Source organism: Wolffia australiana, chromosome 4 (genome assembly GCF_029677425.1).
Source record: "Wolffia australiana isolate 7733 chromosome 4, ASM2967742v1".
In the NCBI taxonomy this organism is placed as follows: domain Eukaryota; kingdom Viridiplantae; phylum Streptophyta; class Magnoliopsida; order Alismatales; family Araceae; genus Wolffia; species Wolffia australiana.
In genome coordinates, this window is record NC_135838.1 from 8,483,558 (window position 1) to 8,498,523 (window position 14,966).

The 14,966-nt window shown below is 51.4% G+C and overlaps 2 protein-coding genes across 2 annotated transcripts; both read left to right on the forward strand.

Moving 5' to 3' along the window:
* The first annotated feature begins 758 nt into the window (after window positions 1–758).
* On the forward strand, window positions 759–10,958 carry LOC144701831 (magnesium transporter MRS2-4-like). Its single transcript, XM_078573605.1, has 4 exons — window positions 759–1,296; window positions 1,638–2,077; window positions 2,883–3,167; window positions 10,514–10,958. Exons 1-4 carry the CDS (start codon window positions 957–959, stop codon window positions 10,787–10,789), a joined length of 1,341 nt encoding a protein of 446 aa, XP_078429731.1. The 5' UTR covers window positions 759–956; the 3' UTR covers window positions 10,790–10,958.
* Window positions 10,959–11,191: 233 nt separating this feature from the next.
* Window positions 11,192–13,861, forward strand: LOC144701830 (uncharacterized). The gene has a single exon (XM_078573602.1). The coding sequence runs from the start codon at window positions 11,192–11,194 to the stop codon at window positions 13,607–13,609; it is 2,418 nt and encodes an 805-aa protein (XP_078429728.1). The 3' UTR covers window positions 13,610–13,861.
* Window positions 13,862–14,966: the final 1,105 nt, after the last annotated feature.

Below are 14,966 nucleotides of genomic sequence, written 5' to 3' on the forward strand. Positions count from 1 at the left end.
GAGAGAGAGAGAGAGAGAGAGAGAGAGAGAGAGAGAGAGAGAGAGAGAGAGAGAGAGAGAGAGAGAGAGAGAGAGAGAGAGAGAGAGAGAGAGAGAGAGGGAGAGAGAGAGAGAGAGAGAGATGAGAGAGAGAGAGAGAGACACAAGAGAGAGAGAGAGAGAGAACAGAGAGAGAGAGAGAGAGATGGAGAAGGAGGCTTGGGCCACACCAGAGAGAGAGAGAGAGAGAGAGAGAGAGAGAGAGAGAGTAGGATAAGCTAGTACTATTCTATCTAAAATAATTTGATGTCCGTCTCAACTATCCATCGAATAGGAATATTTAGGATATATGTTTAAAGACTAATGATCACTGTATTATGATCTCATCATGATTCACTAAGTCATTTCGCGTATTCATGGACTTCATTATAAACATCACACGGAATAATAATGAATGCAAATATTTTATTCAATGAACTTAAATAAACATGGTAGTGTGATTGGCTTGACAACCACATAATATCCATCATCATCATCCGATATCTGGGCTCGGGACGGGCGAACACTTAGCATTCTTCCAGACATCATCATCATCCGATATCTGGGCTCGGGACGGGCGAACACTTAGCATTCTTCCAGACATCATCATCATCCGATGTCAGGCTCGGGATGGGCGAACACTTGCTCAGAGAACCCATGCCCAAATTCAAATCACCTTATTATCTCATTCTAAAAAAAATCTAAAAATAATCATTGGGTGGAGTATTCTACCCTCCTAATGATGAATTTTTATAACAGGGGACAGAAATATAGTAGTAAAACGACCAAGCTAAACCGCAAAATTCTCCCGCCACCGCTGCAGTGGCAGACGTCAGAGACGTGGACGAGCTATGGCGACGGCGATGGTCTGATGGAAGAACAGCAGCTGAAGAAGGAAGATTAGGGCAAGAGCGGTGGAAATCGGAGTTGTTGAAGGGATGGGGCGGAAGAAGGGGTCTCTGACGACCTCATGGAAGAAGTTCTCACGGCGCTGGAAGATCGCCGGAATGCCCACAACCAGCGGTGACAACGGTGGGATCGCCGGCAACGTCCAGTCTAGCGGAATCGGCCCGATCAGCGGGATCGGCGCTGGTGGAGTGGTTTCTAAGGGGGGGAAGAAGAAGACTGCTGGATCGCGCCTGTGGATGCGGTTCGATCGATCTGGGGAGACGCAGATTTTCGAATGTGATAAGAGCGTCATTATCCAGCGTGCTGGCTTGCCGCCGCGGGATCTTCGTATCCTCGGCCCTGTGTTTTCCCGGTCGTCTAATATCGTCGGTGAGGATTTCTTTGTTTAATGTTGGGTTGTGCAATTGTGGCGTGGGTTTTCGTTTATCTCTTCAATTTCTGTAGTTTATCGATTTTTCCGTCTCAAATTGCCTTTGCTGCGGTCTGGTTTAATTCTTGAACCCATCAATGATTTCCATTACCGCCCTCTAATGGTAAGAGAAAATGCCATGATTTCCAGCTTCTGTCGAGTGTATTTGTTTACCTCTTCAATTTCTGACGAAAAACGCTGTTTCTTCTCATTTTTTTGTGGCTACTTGTTTTTTTTAACATTTTTCTCACTAATAATTTTATAAAGCGCCTTCTAATATTATCATTGGCTTGAAGTACAGCAAGAGAGAAAGCCATGGTTGTCAACTTGGAGGTCGTGAGCACCATAATCACTGCTCATGAAGTGCTTCTTCTGGACCCACTTAACATCGAAGTTCGGCCATTTGTTGATCAATTGAGACAGCAGCTGGCGTCTAGAAAAACATCAAAAGCCCTCACTTCTGAGATCCAAGAGAATGGAATTAAATCTCCAGAGAATGCACAATTGGTTCAAAGAAGCGTCCAACGTGATGATGATGAGGTTGAACTCCCATTTGAGTTCCAGGTTCTTGAGATAGCCTTCGAAGTAGTATGTTCATATCTAGAATCCAGCGTGTCTGATCTCGAGAAAAATGCATATCCTTGTCTGGATGAGCTGGCCAAAAATGTTAGCACCAAGAATCTGGAGCGCGTTAGAGGCCTGAAAGCAAACCTTACTCGATTGCTCGCACGGGTCCAAAAGGTACATGCTTCACCGTATAGACTTTGGCTATTTCCAGGTATATTCTTTGATGCAACAAGGTTTATTTACCGTAGTGGATTGTTTTTCATTTCAATCTTCGTGTGGATCTGTCGATTTGCTACCAAACGTACTGAGCTAATGTTGGTTATTCATTCAACCTCATCAAACATAGCTCTACCTGGTGCACAGATGAATATTGCTTATTATTTTGGTCCAACCTTTTCTATTTCATCAGTCGTTAGTAATCTTGAAATTTTTAGTGGTTTTTATCAATCTTCCTTCCGAATTTGTTGTAAAAATTGCAAACTATCTCAAATGCTACGCCAATCATATCTATCTTGGGATATCTTGGCCTGCATTCTGTTATATACTGGTAGGGATTGAAGAACAAGTCGAGAAGGGAGCGGAAAAGAGGAAGATAATGACTACAATAACTGGAACAATGATCGTCCATCACTATCACACAGCGTAACATCTTCTCACCATTTCTGGGCAAAAACCCCGATAAATGCTAATGTCCCCTCTGATCCTCTCTTACCTGCCCACTCTCAGCCGGTTAACCCACCAGTTCCCTATGTGACGAAGACCGGTTCGGACTGGGTAGGAATAGTTTGGACCTGTTTCTCCACAACACGTTCTTATTGTCTTGATTGTTTTTGGACTCGGACATTGTCATTTTCTCAACAAGGTTTCTGGAGTGAGCGTGGCCCTCACATATACTTTACAACACCTTTTTTTGTCCTTGATTCTTTTGAGAGTTGACGTTATTCTTTCAGCAGCAATTTCTATCTTTTTTTGATTTCAGGTACGAGACGAGATTGAACATCTTCTTGATGATGATGATGACATGGCGGATTTTTATTTGACGAGGAAGCATATACAAAATCAGCAGGCAGAAGCTTTATTGGTAGCTAGTGCTTCAAACAATGTTGTGCCTCTTACCCCTTACATTGGAAGATTGAATTCCTATCACAGAACAACCAGTATTGTCAACAGTGTTCGTTCAGATCTGAATGATGTGGAGGATCTGGAGATGTTGCTTGAGGCGTACTTTATGCAACTAGATGGAACCCGGAACAGAATATTATCGGTAAGCACGGTTCATTCCAATTTAATGATGATTATTAGCTGATACCACTATTAGACCTTAAGAATCCACCGAACCAAGAGAATATAATTATCTTTGCTTTTATAGAATTTAAATTTTGTGCCCTTAGCATGGAATGCTGAAGAATTTGTCATAGTGTCATACAGTGAGAACTCAGAGCTCTTGCGCAGAATATTGAGTTTTTAGTGGACTCAGGGGATCTCGACCTTGTTGTCCTACCAGAGTACGAGGGTAAAGTTTATCATCTTTAGGAACTTTCATCAAGGGTCGACACGTACTATCATGTTAGTCTTAGAGGCTACATTTAAAAAATGGTTTTCCGCTAGAAAAAGTCCATTTCTCTATGCTCTTTTGATTTCTTAGCGACCAAACCCCCCAGTATTTTAGGGATACAAATAATGGGCCTTATCGTTTGCCAGAAGTAGCGGAAATTTGGGCCCTAAATGAGGTCCTTATTTCGTTGGATCTCGTAGGGCCTTTTTAGAATAAAAGAGATTTGAGTCATTTGATGGGCATAACGAATTCTTCATGGGCTGACACCCTCCTCAAGTCTGGTATGCAGATGCTCTGATACGATCCCCAGCCTATATAGGAATATTTATGTCCTTTACATGAGTAGGGAGATTAATATCATTTAATGTTTGATGCGATACGATATTGCATCCATGAACGTCGGCCCAGGCCCACGTCAGGGGCCCATTAGCGGGGACTACTTCAGCTATCCGGTGGAGAGAGAAAGGGGCTTTTGACTCTGGTATGTGCTACAGCACATTCCACTTTGAAGGCCCTCTCTGACCTTCCTCGTTGCAGACGATCACTCCTGCTCGAGGGCGGCATCCCAGGCCGAGTCCAGGCGTTGTCCAACCCGTCTGCTCGGAGGCGTCGTTAACACTGCCACCCTTCTTCCCTCCAACCTATCCCTCTATCTTCTTCTATCTCTCTCTCAGACAATGTGGATTGTTGGCAATAGATACATTTCAATCAAGGTTTATTTGGAGTTACAAGGGGTGTAGCAAATTGGTATCAGAGCCGTCTCCTTCCTGAAAGCCATGGAGGACCGTATCGAACAGATCGAGCAACAACTTGCTTGCCTTCTTCAGTTCATGGAGCAAGCCACTCGCACGACGGCGACGGCAACAGACGGAGGCCAGTTGTTCTCCACACCGAACCCTCCACCACTGCCCAAGGAGCCGCCACCATTAACACCACCACCGCCGCCATTGCCCCTGCCAGACCGGGTCGAGATCATCATGGACGATGTTGAAGCTTTCCTGGTCAACCCTAATGGGCTGGCGTCATACCCAAAAAATCGTCTTTCTGGGCCGATCATTAGAAGCCCACGGGCCTCTTTAACATTGACCTGGCGCGATCGGGCCGCCTCAAACCGCCCATTTTTGCAGTAAAATGGGACAGTCCGCCCTTTTTGCAGTGGCCCGACCCATCACACGTCAGCAGACGGGTGCAGGACAGAGGACCGTGGCCGTTGGGAAAGGCTGTCTTCACCTTCTGCTCGAGTGGGGCCCAACTACACGGCCGGTGATCTTTGTCCCCACCGCACGGCCAGACTCCGCGTATGGACGGACGGCTGCGAGACCCTGCGGCTGGATTTCGGCAGGGACCCGCGTGGGACGGCTGAAGAAGAGTTCCTCGCAGTGCTCGAGTGGCCCAGATCACGGAGGACTCGCTTGGCCCTGCAGGTGCACGGATCGGAGAGGCGGGGCGAAGGACGGTGGCTTCCCCCGCACTGTCTCAACCAGGGGGTCTTGCAGGAGCCTCCTGGAGACCAATGGAGAGCAGCAGAACCATCTCCGCCAAGGGAACCCTGTCCGGGCCTCCGCCTGCCGCCAGTGATGCCTCGCCATGTCCGCCAGGCTTTTGCGGGAGATACAGACTCGGAATGTGACGAAGACGAGGCCTATCCCGAGCCAGTTCGACAGAGGCAGGGCCATAACCATCAACCACACCGCTCCCCTCGTCATCATCGGTTTGCCGAAATTCCATCGTTCTCGGGAGGGGACCCGGAGGGCTGGCTTCGTCATGTGGAGCACTACTTCAAAGCCTACCCCGCTTGGGATGCCGAACGACTCCGTGTGGTCTCGTCGTACATGGAGGGCAAGGCATCGGCTTGGTTTTGCTTCAAAGATGACCGAGTCGGCTTCGCCAGTTGGGATGACTTCAAACGACAATTGTCACATAGTTTCGGTCTTCAACCCCAAGAGGCATACCATCAACTGTTCAAGCTACATCAAACAGGCTCGGTGGACGAAGTGGTCTCCACCTTCGTTAACTTGATGGGGTACTTGCCTGAGATATCAGAAGAGACAGCCATGCGCGCTTTATACTTTGCCCTGAAACCGTCACTCCAAGTGGAAATTGATCGTTGGGAGCCTTGTTCCACCAAGGTACTAATCGACTGTGCATTCAAGGCGGAGAAGCTGCTAAATCAACTGGAAATGACAACATCAAGACAGAGCAGTGGGATTCAGCGAGCGGCATGGGACATGCCCTGGAGCTTGTCAGCACCAAACCCACCGAGTCTAGTGACCGGAGGAACCCCACCGCCACAGGCGCCACGCCAGTGTCGTCTTACGGCCGAGGAAATTGCCACCCAGAGGGCGCAAGGGTTGTGTTTCCAATGCAACGAAAAGTTTACGCCTGGGCATGCATGTCGTAAGACACTGAATGTCTCCATTGTGATGAATACAGTAGAATCAACAGGAATTCAGTCAGACAAGGAAGTGGAGATCGGAGACGAGACCAGGCCAATAACAGACAGCCCGCAGGAGCTCAGACTACTGACTCTTCAAGCGGTTGCGAACATGTCGCCACCACACTCTCTGCAACTCAAAGGCCGTATTCATGACCGAGAGGTTATCATTCTCATTGACTTGGGGGCGTCCGATAATTTCATTGACGACGACCTGGCCCACAGCCTGGGGTTGAGGAGATGGTGTACGACCCCGTACTTTGTGCGTTACGGAGATAGCAGGCAGACTCAAGGAACGGAGCTGTGCCCCGACGTTCAACTCCAAATTCAAGCCTATTCTGCGACCGTCTCCTTCTATCCGGTACAAGATTTATGCCTTGACGTCATCTTGGGGTTCGCATGGCGCCGCACCCTAGGATGGACGTCCACGCAGTGTGACCTGCTACACCTACGATTCCAGGCGGATGGCACACGCTGCAGGGGGCCTCGAGCGAGACATGACTTGAAGCAGCACCGACCTCTGCGAAAATCAAGTGTGATCAGTCCATAGGTATGGGATTATACAAGCTCACTATAACCTCGTCGGTGAACTTGCAGGTGACGGAGATGAAGACGGACGTCGAGCCTTACCAAACACAATTCCCAGCCGTGTTCCAAGCACCAAAGACACTGCCGCCACACCGAGCCTGTGATCACCAAATCACGCTGCTTCCAGGAGCGGGGCTGGTCCATTGCCGTCCATACCGTTACTCCCACCTACAAAAGAACGAGTTGGAAGAGTTGGTGGAGGAGCAGCTCACTGCGGGAGTCATTAGACCGTCTCGTAGCCCTTTCTCTAGCCCAGCTCTACTCGTGAAGAAAAAGTCAGGAGGATGGCGGTTTTGTGTTGATTACAGGGCTCTCAACAGTGTCACAGTGCCTAATCGATTTCCCATTCCCGTGGTGGACGAGTAACTAGAAGAACTCCACGGCACGGCGATCTTCTCCAAACTCGACCTCAAGTCTGGCTATCATCAGATTCACATGAAGCAAGAAGATATCGAGAAGACTGCCTTCCGTACTTGTCAAGGGCACTATGAATACTTGGTGATGCCCTTCGGGCTGTGCAACACTCCTGCCACCTTCCAGGCCATGATGAATGCGATCTTCCGACCATTCTTCCTTAAGTTCGTATTGGTTTTCTTTGATGACATCTTAATTTACAGTCGCGACCCGGACGAGCACGAGGCACATCTACGGGTGGTGCTGCAATTACTGACGGAGCACCAGCTGAGCATCAATGCCAGGAAATGCTCCTTTGCATAGCCGCGGCTGGAGTATTTGGGGCATTGGATCTCCGCAGAAGGGGTAGCCACAGACGTGGGAAACATTGAAGCTATCCGCAAGTGGCCATCCCCTCAAAATCTGCGTCAACTGCGAGGATTTTTGGGGTTAGCTGGCTACTGCCGAAGGTTCATTGAAGGGTATGCTTCCAAGGCATGGCCCCTGACCCAATTGTTAAAGAAAGACAACTTTCAGTGGGGAGAAGAAGTGCAGCAGGCGTTCGACGAGTTGAAGCAAGCTTTGTCATCGGCACCGGTACTGGCTCTTCCCGACTTCGCCCAACCGTTTACGATCGACACGGACGCATTGGGCATGGGCGTGGACGTGGTGTTGCTGAAAAATGAACGCCCCATCGCTTTCTTCAGCAAAGCCCTACCACCCACCATCCGCACCCGCTCGGCATACGAAAGAGAACTAGTAGCAGTGGTCCTGGCTATCAAGAAATGGAGGCATTATCTAATGTTCCATGCATTTGTCATCTGCACAAATCAGCGAAGTCGCAAACACTTGCTCAAGCAGCGCGAAATCCAAGGTGAATATCATCAATTGCTTTCGAAACTGATGGGTTACCATTTTTCCATTCAGTATAAAGCAGGCAGCTCGAATCAAGTGGCCGACACATTATCCCGCCAAATGGCATTAGCGGACAAGACAGCACACGCAGTGTCACTCTCTCCATGGGGAGTACAAGCTGGCACATGGGGCACTATTTCACGATGGGCGTTTAGTGTTACCAGCAGGCTCTCCGTGTATTGGGCACATCATGACGGAACTTCACGACGGTGTCATTGGGGGCCACTGGGGTTTTCTCAAGACATACAAGCGAGTGGCATCGCAATCCTACTGGCGAGGTATGAAAAGAGACATCAAATCTTATGTCAATAGCTGTTCCCAGTGCCAGCGATTCAAGACGTCTTCGCTCTCTCCGGCGGGACTCTTGCAACTGCTACCGATTCTGCAGCAAATATGGGAGGACATCTCCATGGACTTCATAGAGGGCCTTCCCTAGTCCGGGGGCGTGGATTGCATATTAGTCGTGGTCGACAGCCTCAGCAAGTATGCCCACTTCATCGGACTTGGCCATCCGTTCTCCGCCAAGGACATGGCCACTAAGTTCACCATAGAGATCATCAAGCTCCACGGCGCATTACGCGCCATTGTGTCAGACTGCAGCAGCATTTTCTTGAGCCATTTTTGGACCGAGCTAAATAAACTGCAAGGGACCAAATTGAAGCACAGCTCTGCGTACCACCCAGAAACCAACGGGCAGACCGAGGGGGTTAACCGTTCTCTGGAGGCTTATTTGCATTGTTTTGCAGGCGATCAACAAAAAATTGGAGTTCTTGGCTGCACTGGGCAGAACTTAGCTACAATACGTACTACCATGCCGCCATCAAGATGACGCCCTTCAAGGCAGTGTATGGACGCGAGCCGCCGACACTTCTACGTCATGGCAGCCCTGCCACTCCTTTGGACGACTTAGAATCGTCTTCTTCAAGAGCGGGATCAAATTCTGAATCTACTTTGCCAACACTTAGAGCGTGCAGAAGCCATTATGAAGCGCAAGGCCGATAGTCATTGTCGAGAGGTGGAGTTTGACGTAGGGGAATTTGTATTTCTCCGACTGAAGCCTTACCGCATGAGATCGCTTGCCCGAGTTCCGAATGAGAAACTGGCTCCCAAGTATTTCGGACTGTACTGCATCACCCAGGGCATCGGATCGGTGGCATATCGTCTTGACTTGCCGGCCAAGGCTCTCATTCACCCCGTGTTTCATGAATCGCAGCTCAAGCGGGCAGTGGGAGTGACGGATCGCGTACAACTGCTGCCGCAAATCCTAACTGCCGAACAAGAATGGCGAGTCGCACCGTCGCATATTACATCATTTCGACCCTCAGCTCAGGGACTCTAAGTTCTCACGCACTGGGAAGGTCTTCCGACTTCGAGGCAACCTGGGAAGTCGCCGACCGACTCCGCCAACAGTTTCTGGCTTTTCAGCTTGAGGACAAGCTGGTTGAGTTGGGAGGGAGTCTTGATGCGATACGATATCGCATCCATGAACGTCGGCCCAGGCCCACGTCAGGGGCCCATTAGCAGGGACTACTTCAGCTATCCGGCGGAGAGAGAAAGGGGCTTTTGACTCTGGTATGTGCTACAGCACATTCCACTTCGAAGGCCCTCTCTGACCTTCCTCGTTGCAGACGATCACTCCTGCTCGAGGGCGGCATCCCAGGCCGAGTCCAGGCGTTGTCCAACCCGTCTGCTCGGAGGCGTCGTTAACCCTGCCACCCTTCTTCCCTCCAACCTATCCCTCTATCTTCTTCTATCTCTCTCTCAGACAACGTGGATTGTTGGCAATAGATGCATTTCAATCAAGGTTTATTTGGAGTTACAAGGGTGTAACAAGGGGCATAACAATGTTGCCTCCACTACCGGTTACTGGAAGTTTTTATCCTGCTGAAATAAATACCTTCATGCATTCTAGATATAGGGCATGTGTGAAATTTTGAATAGTGGGGAGTCATGTAATCTATTGCACCTGAGTCTAAGATCTAGCTTTCTTGGTATCCGACAAATGAATACCAAAGATGGCAAAATACTCACTATATCAGGCAATGTTCTACCCTTCTGCGAGGTAAAGTCTTCACCACAAATCCTGAGCGAGTGTCTTCCTTCACAGAGCAAAGTATGATTTGCTAACGGCTCGCCTCAACGACTCGTACCATGTTGCGATTCATATGAAACTTGCATACTATACACTTCAACTGGACCATTAGCGACCACTTTCCCTCCATTTAGCCTGCAATTCACAGGCACATTCCATCATAGACTACTCCCCTTGAAGAAGACCCTTGATATTATTTACAAGGTCATATATATATATATATATATCCTTGTGAACTCGATCCCAGATCTATTTCGATTTTTCCAGATGGAACAAATCTTTCCTGAGGATGAGCTCCACACTAACCACAGTGGATTAGGTTAAAGCCATCGACATTTAAGAGATTGAGGAACCCTTGGTGGTGCCGTTTCGACCATAGATGTGAAATATTATTTCCTCACACCCTCAGAGAAATATTATTTCTCTTGATTATATCCAAGCGCACAAGAACGGGCCTTATCATTGGACCTGATAAAGGCATTTTACAACATAAGAAAGCTTGATATCAGAAACATAAAAAAGACATCATCAACATCAACCAGGTGGGTTCCGACAAGAATTTCTCCTGAAATGCACATTGATTGCGCAGGTTATTTTTTAGTGGGGATAAGAATCTAAACTAATGCTCAACAGGTACGAGAGTACATCGATGACACAGAGGACTACGTGAACATCCAACTGGACAACCAGCGCAATGAACTGATTCAATTGCAAGTCACGCTCTATATCGCCACTCTCGGGATCATCCTCAACACCTTCATCGTCGGCCTTGCCGCCATGAACATCCCGTCTCCTCTCTACCAGATGAACAACCTCTTCGGGCCCTTCGTAGGAGCAACCTCCTCCGCCTGCGTGCTTATTTTCCTGCTCATTCTGGGCTACGCCCGCTGGAAGAAGCTGATTGGCTAAAGCAATCGCCAAGGTCGACTCTTTCCCAAAACAAAAAAAAAAGGAAAATCGCTAAGGTTGATTCTTTCCCGAAACAAAAAAAAAGAAAATCGCCAAGGTTGACCGGCCCAGAAGAAATCTAGTCTGGCTTTGCTTCTTGCTCTTCACGCGCTTGTGATGTCAACGCGCGTAGGATGTCTGTCGGCGTTCGCCTCCGTCCGCTGGCTGCGAGCTGTCTCCGATCATGATCATCATCTTGGTCGCGATCATCAGATTCCTGATCAGCGGCTGCGGTGGGGGGGGGGAGGAAGCCGCTCGCCGTTTAGGGGTGGGTCCGACCCGATGAAGGCGACGTCGGAGCGGCCGGGCTGAGGTGTTTAAAAGGAAGAGCAAGGGAAGGAGGTCGGTGAAAGGCTCTCTCACATGGCGGGGGCCGGCGGAGGTTCGTCTTCTATTGGACGCTTCTGGGTCGTCTTCTTCGCTCTTCTTTTGCTGTGGGCGGCCGCCGCCGAGAGGAGCGATCTCGAGGTCGGCATCGGCGTTGGCCTTGGCGACAGGCCGCCGTTTCAACAGTCTCAGCTCCCCCCGCCGCCGGCCGACGAGAAGCCGCCGTTTTACCAGTATCAGCTCCCCCCGCCGCCGCCTCCGCCGCCGAACAACTGCCCCTTGCCGCCGGCTCCGGAGCCGCCATCGAGCCCACCGGTTGAGCCGCCATCGAGCCCGCCGGTTGAGCCGCCCACCAGCCCGCCGGTTGAACCACCAACTGCTCCACCAGCCCCTCCGCCAACGAGTCCGCCAGTTGAGCCGCCATCGAGCCCGCCGGTGGAGCCGCCATCGAGCCCACCAATCGCGCCACCAACGAGCCCGCCGGTTGAGCCGCCGACACTTCCACCAGTCCCACCACCAACGAGCCCGCCGGTTGAGCCGCCGACACTTCCACCAGTCCCACCACCAACGAGCCCGCCGGTTGAGCCGCCAACGAGCCCACCGATCGCGCCACCAACGAGCCCGCCGGTTGAGCCGCCGACCGTTCCCCCAGTCCCGCCTCCGACGAGCCCACCGGTTGAGCCGCCGACCGTTCCCCCAGTCCCGCCTCCAACGAGCCCGCCGGTTGAGCCGCCAACGAGCCCACCGGTCGCGCCACCAACGAGCCCGCCGGTTGAGCCGCCAACGAGCCCACCGGTCGCGCCACCAACGAGCCCGCCGGTTGAGCCGCCAACGAGCCCACCGGTCGCGCCACCAACGAGCCCGCCGGTTGAGCCGCCAACGAGCCCACCGGTCGCGCCACCAACGAGCCCTCCACCGCCTCCGCCTTGTCCGCCACCTCCGCCATCTCCGCCACCTCCGCCGTGCCCGCCACCTCCGCCGTCTCCACCACCTCCGCCATCTCCACCACCTCCGCCATCTCCGCCGCCTCCGCCATCTCCGCCGCCTCCGTCGCCTTCGCCATCTCCACCACCTCCGCCACCTCCGCCGTGCCCGCCACCTTCGCCGTCTCCACCACCTCCGCCGTCTCCTCCACCTCCGCCATCTCCACCACCTCCGCCGCCTCCGCCGCCTCCGTCGCCTTCGCCGCCGTCGCCTTCGCCGCCACCGCCGTCTCCTTCGCCGCCACCGCCGTCGCCGCCGCCGCCGCCGTCGCCTTCGCCGCGGCCACCGCCAGTGCCAGTAAGACCGCCGTTGCAGCCGCCCAGAAGCCCGCCGCCGACGCCGACGTGCTACCGTCCTCCGGGGTCGCCATCGTGGGACCTGCCGGCGTGCTCATTCGAGAACCCCCGGCTGTACAACTCCTACCTGGTGATCCAGCGCTTCAGGGCCACCATCACCTGCGACCCGCGCGGCGTGACCCGGACCTGGACCGGCACCAACGTCTGCAACTACGCCGGCTTCACCTGCGCCACCCCGCCCAACACCACCGACCGCGCCATCTACGGCGTGGACTTCAACGGGTTCGGGCTCGCCGCGCCCTCCCTCTGCGGCTTCCCGGACCAGCTCCCGGACCTCTCCTTCTTCCACGCCAACTCCAACAACTTCTCCGGCACCGTCCCGGACCTCACCCGCCTCCCCTTCCTCTTCGAGCTCGACCTCAGCAATAACCGCCTCTCCGGCCACGTTCCGCTCCACGTCACCGCGCTCCGCCAGCTCGTCTTCCTCGACCTCCGGTTCAACCACTTCCGCGGCCGGCTCCCGCCCTCCGTTTTCAACCTCGACCTCGACTTCCTCTTCCTCAACAACAACCCCTTCAACTCCGGGCTACCGGAGAACGTCGGTGACACCGGGGCCGCGTTCCTCACCCTGGCCAACAACGGCTTCACCGGGAGCATCCCCGCCGGGATCGGTCGGGCAGCGGAGACGCTCCAGGAAGTGCTGTTCTTGAACAACCGGCTGACCGGCTGCCTGCCGGTGGAGATCGGGAAGCTGGGGAAGGCCACGGTCTTCGACGCCGGGGATAACCAGATCTCGGGGACCATCCCCGAGTCGTTCGGGTGCCTCCGGCGCGTGGAGCAGCTCAACCTGGCTCGGAACCGGCTCTACGGGCCCGTGCCGGAGATCGTCTGCGAGCTGCCCAGGCTGCTCAACCTCTCCCTCTCGGACAACTACTTCACCGAGATCGGCCCTTCTTGCGGGAAGCTTCTCAAGAGAGGGGTGCTGGACTTGAGAGGCAACTGCTTGCCCGGCCTTCGCAGACAGAAGTCCCCCGAGAGATGCGCCAAGTTCTTAGCCGAGCCGCCCTTCTGCCCCGCCGTGGACGCTCTTCCCTGCGACGACCCCCGCCAGTCTCAGTCTTCTCCGCCGCAGGCCTCCAAAACCTACGCCGGGCTCCACCGGCGCCGCCTCTGAGCTTCTCCCTCGGTGAATATTCCATTGCCGTGAATATTGAATAATCTTCTGTAAAAAAAAATAAAAAAAATGGGTGAGTTTGGGTCAGGATAACGACGCGGATATCGCTATCGTGCATGGCTGTCGCGCATGGGCATACTGTAAAGGCGGGATATCTCTTTCACGTTGTGGAGACACCTGCGGGTTCTAGTTTTGTATCGTGGCTTCTTCTCTTTTGTTATATTGCCGGGGACGAAGGTCATTCCTTCTGAATATCTCGTTTAATATTAGCCTTGGGCCCCGGAGAACGTGATTGAACAAGAGGACTATTCTTTGACTTATTTCGTTCGCTATTCAGAGCTTTTGTTTGAACACTTGGTGACTGATTCGTGCCCATCCGAAATACATCGATCCTTGTTAGCGGGGCCTTCGAGCGTCTCACAACAGCCGGTTCTGAAAATGACATGTCCTTCCTGATTGAGGGATTTGGAAAACAAGAGTCCTTGCAATTGTGTGGGAATGTGTCTTATATTCTGTGCCATTGAAGCGTAGAAGTGTTGATTACCGTTCAATAGTTTTTTGCGCAAGTTGGTAGGGCAATGCTTTATTAATAGTCTGAGAAAGAGGTCGCGTACGGTTGTGAGAAGAAAAATGTGGAGGGTGTGATTATTCTGTCAAGAAATACAGGTCGATAATTGAAAGCATTTCCCAAATAATTTGACATAACCGAGACTAAGGGTGCGAGGTAAATCTTCCGCTTATGATCTACAGCTCCATAATTACTTGGAACAAAAAATTATTTTACCTCACCCTTGCGCAAGGATTAAGCAAGATCAAGCGCGAGAGTTATAGCGTTTTCACGAGCTCTTATTCATAAGTACTTTGATTGAAAATAAATACGAGGGGAGTATTTATTCATAAGCCCAAGAATCCAATCCCCCTATATATATATGTTTGGTGTTTGAAAATATGGAAGACAACACTTGACGGTTTATAAATTCTATAAAGATTCTACGCCAAACCTTCCTTTCGACACGCCTCTTCAATCGTAGCAGTATTCTTGACAGTTAAGGGTTTATTTATAAGTTATGTAAGTTTCTTTGGTCGTCCAGCAATGTGTGTAGAACCGTGTTTATTTAAGTGGCCTTTGAACTCAATTAATAAATAACATTTTTTTCTCAAAACACTCCTGCGGGGCCTTCCGCAACCCAGTATGGTAGGGGTTGACAATGACATTTCATTCAGTTCGATGGATTCGCCAAACAAATTTATGATGATTGATAACACTAAACATCCTGGTTTCGTCAAATTTATAATTTTGTATAAGTATAAAAGTGAGAACATAGAAAAGATAGAGGACTGTTGACAAAATATAACT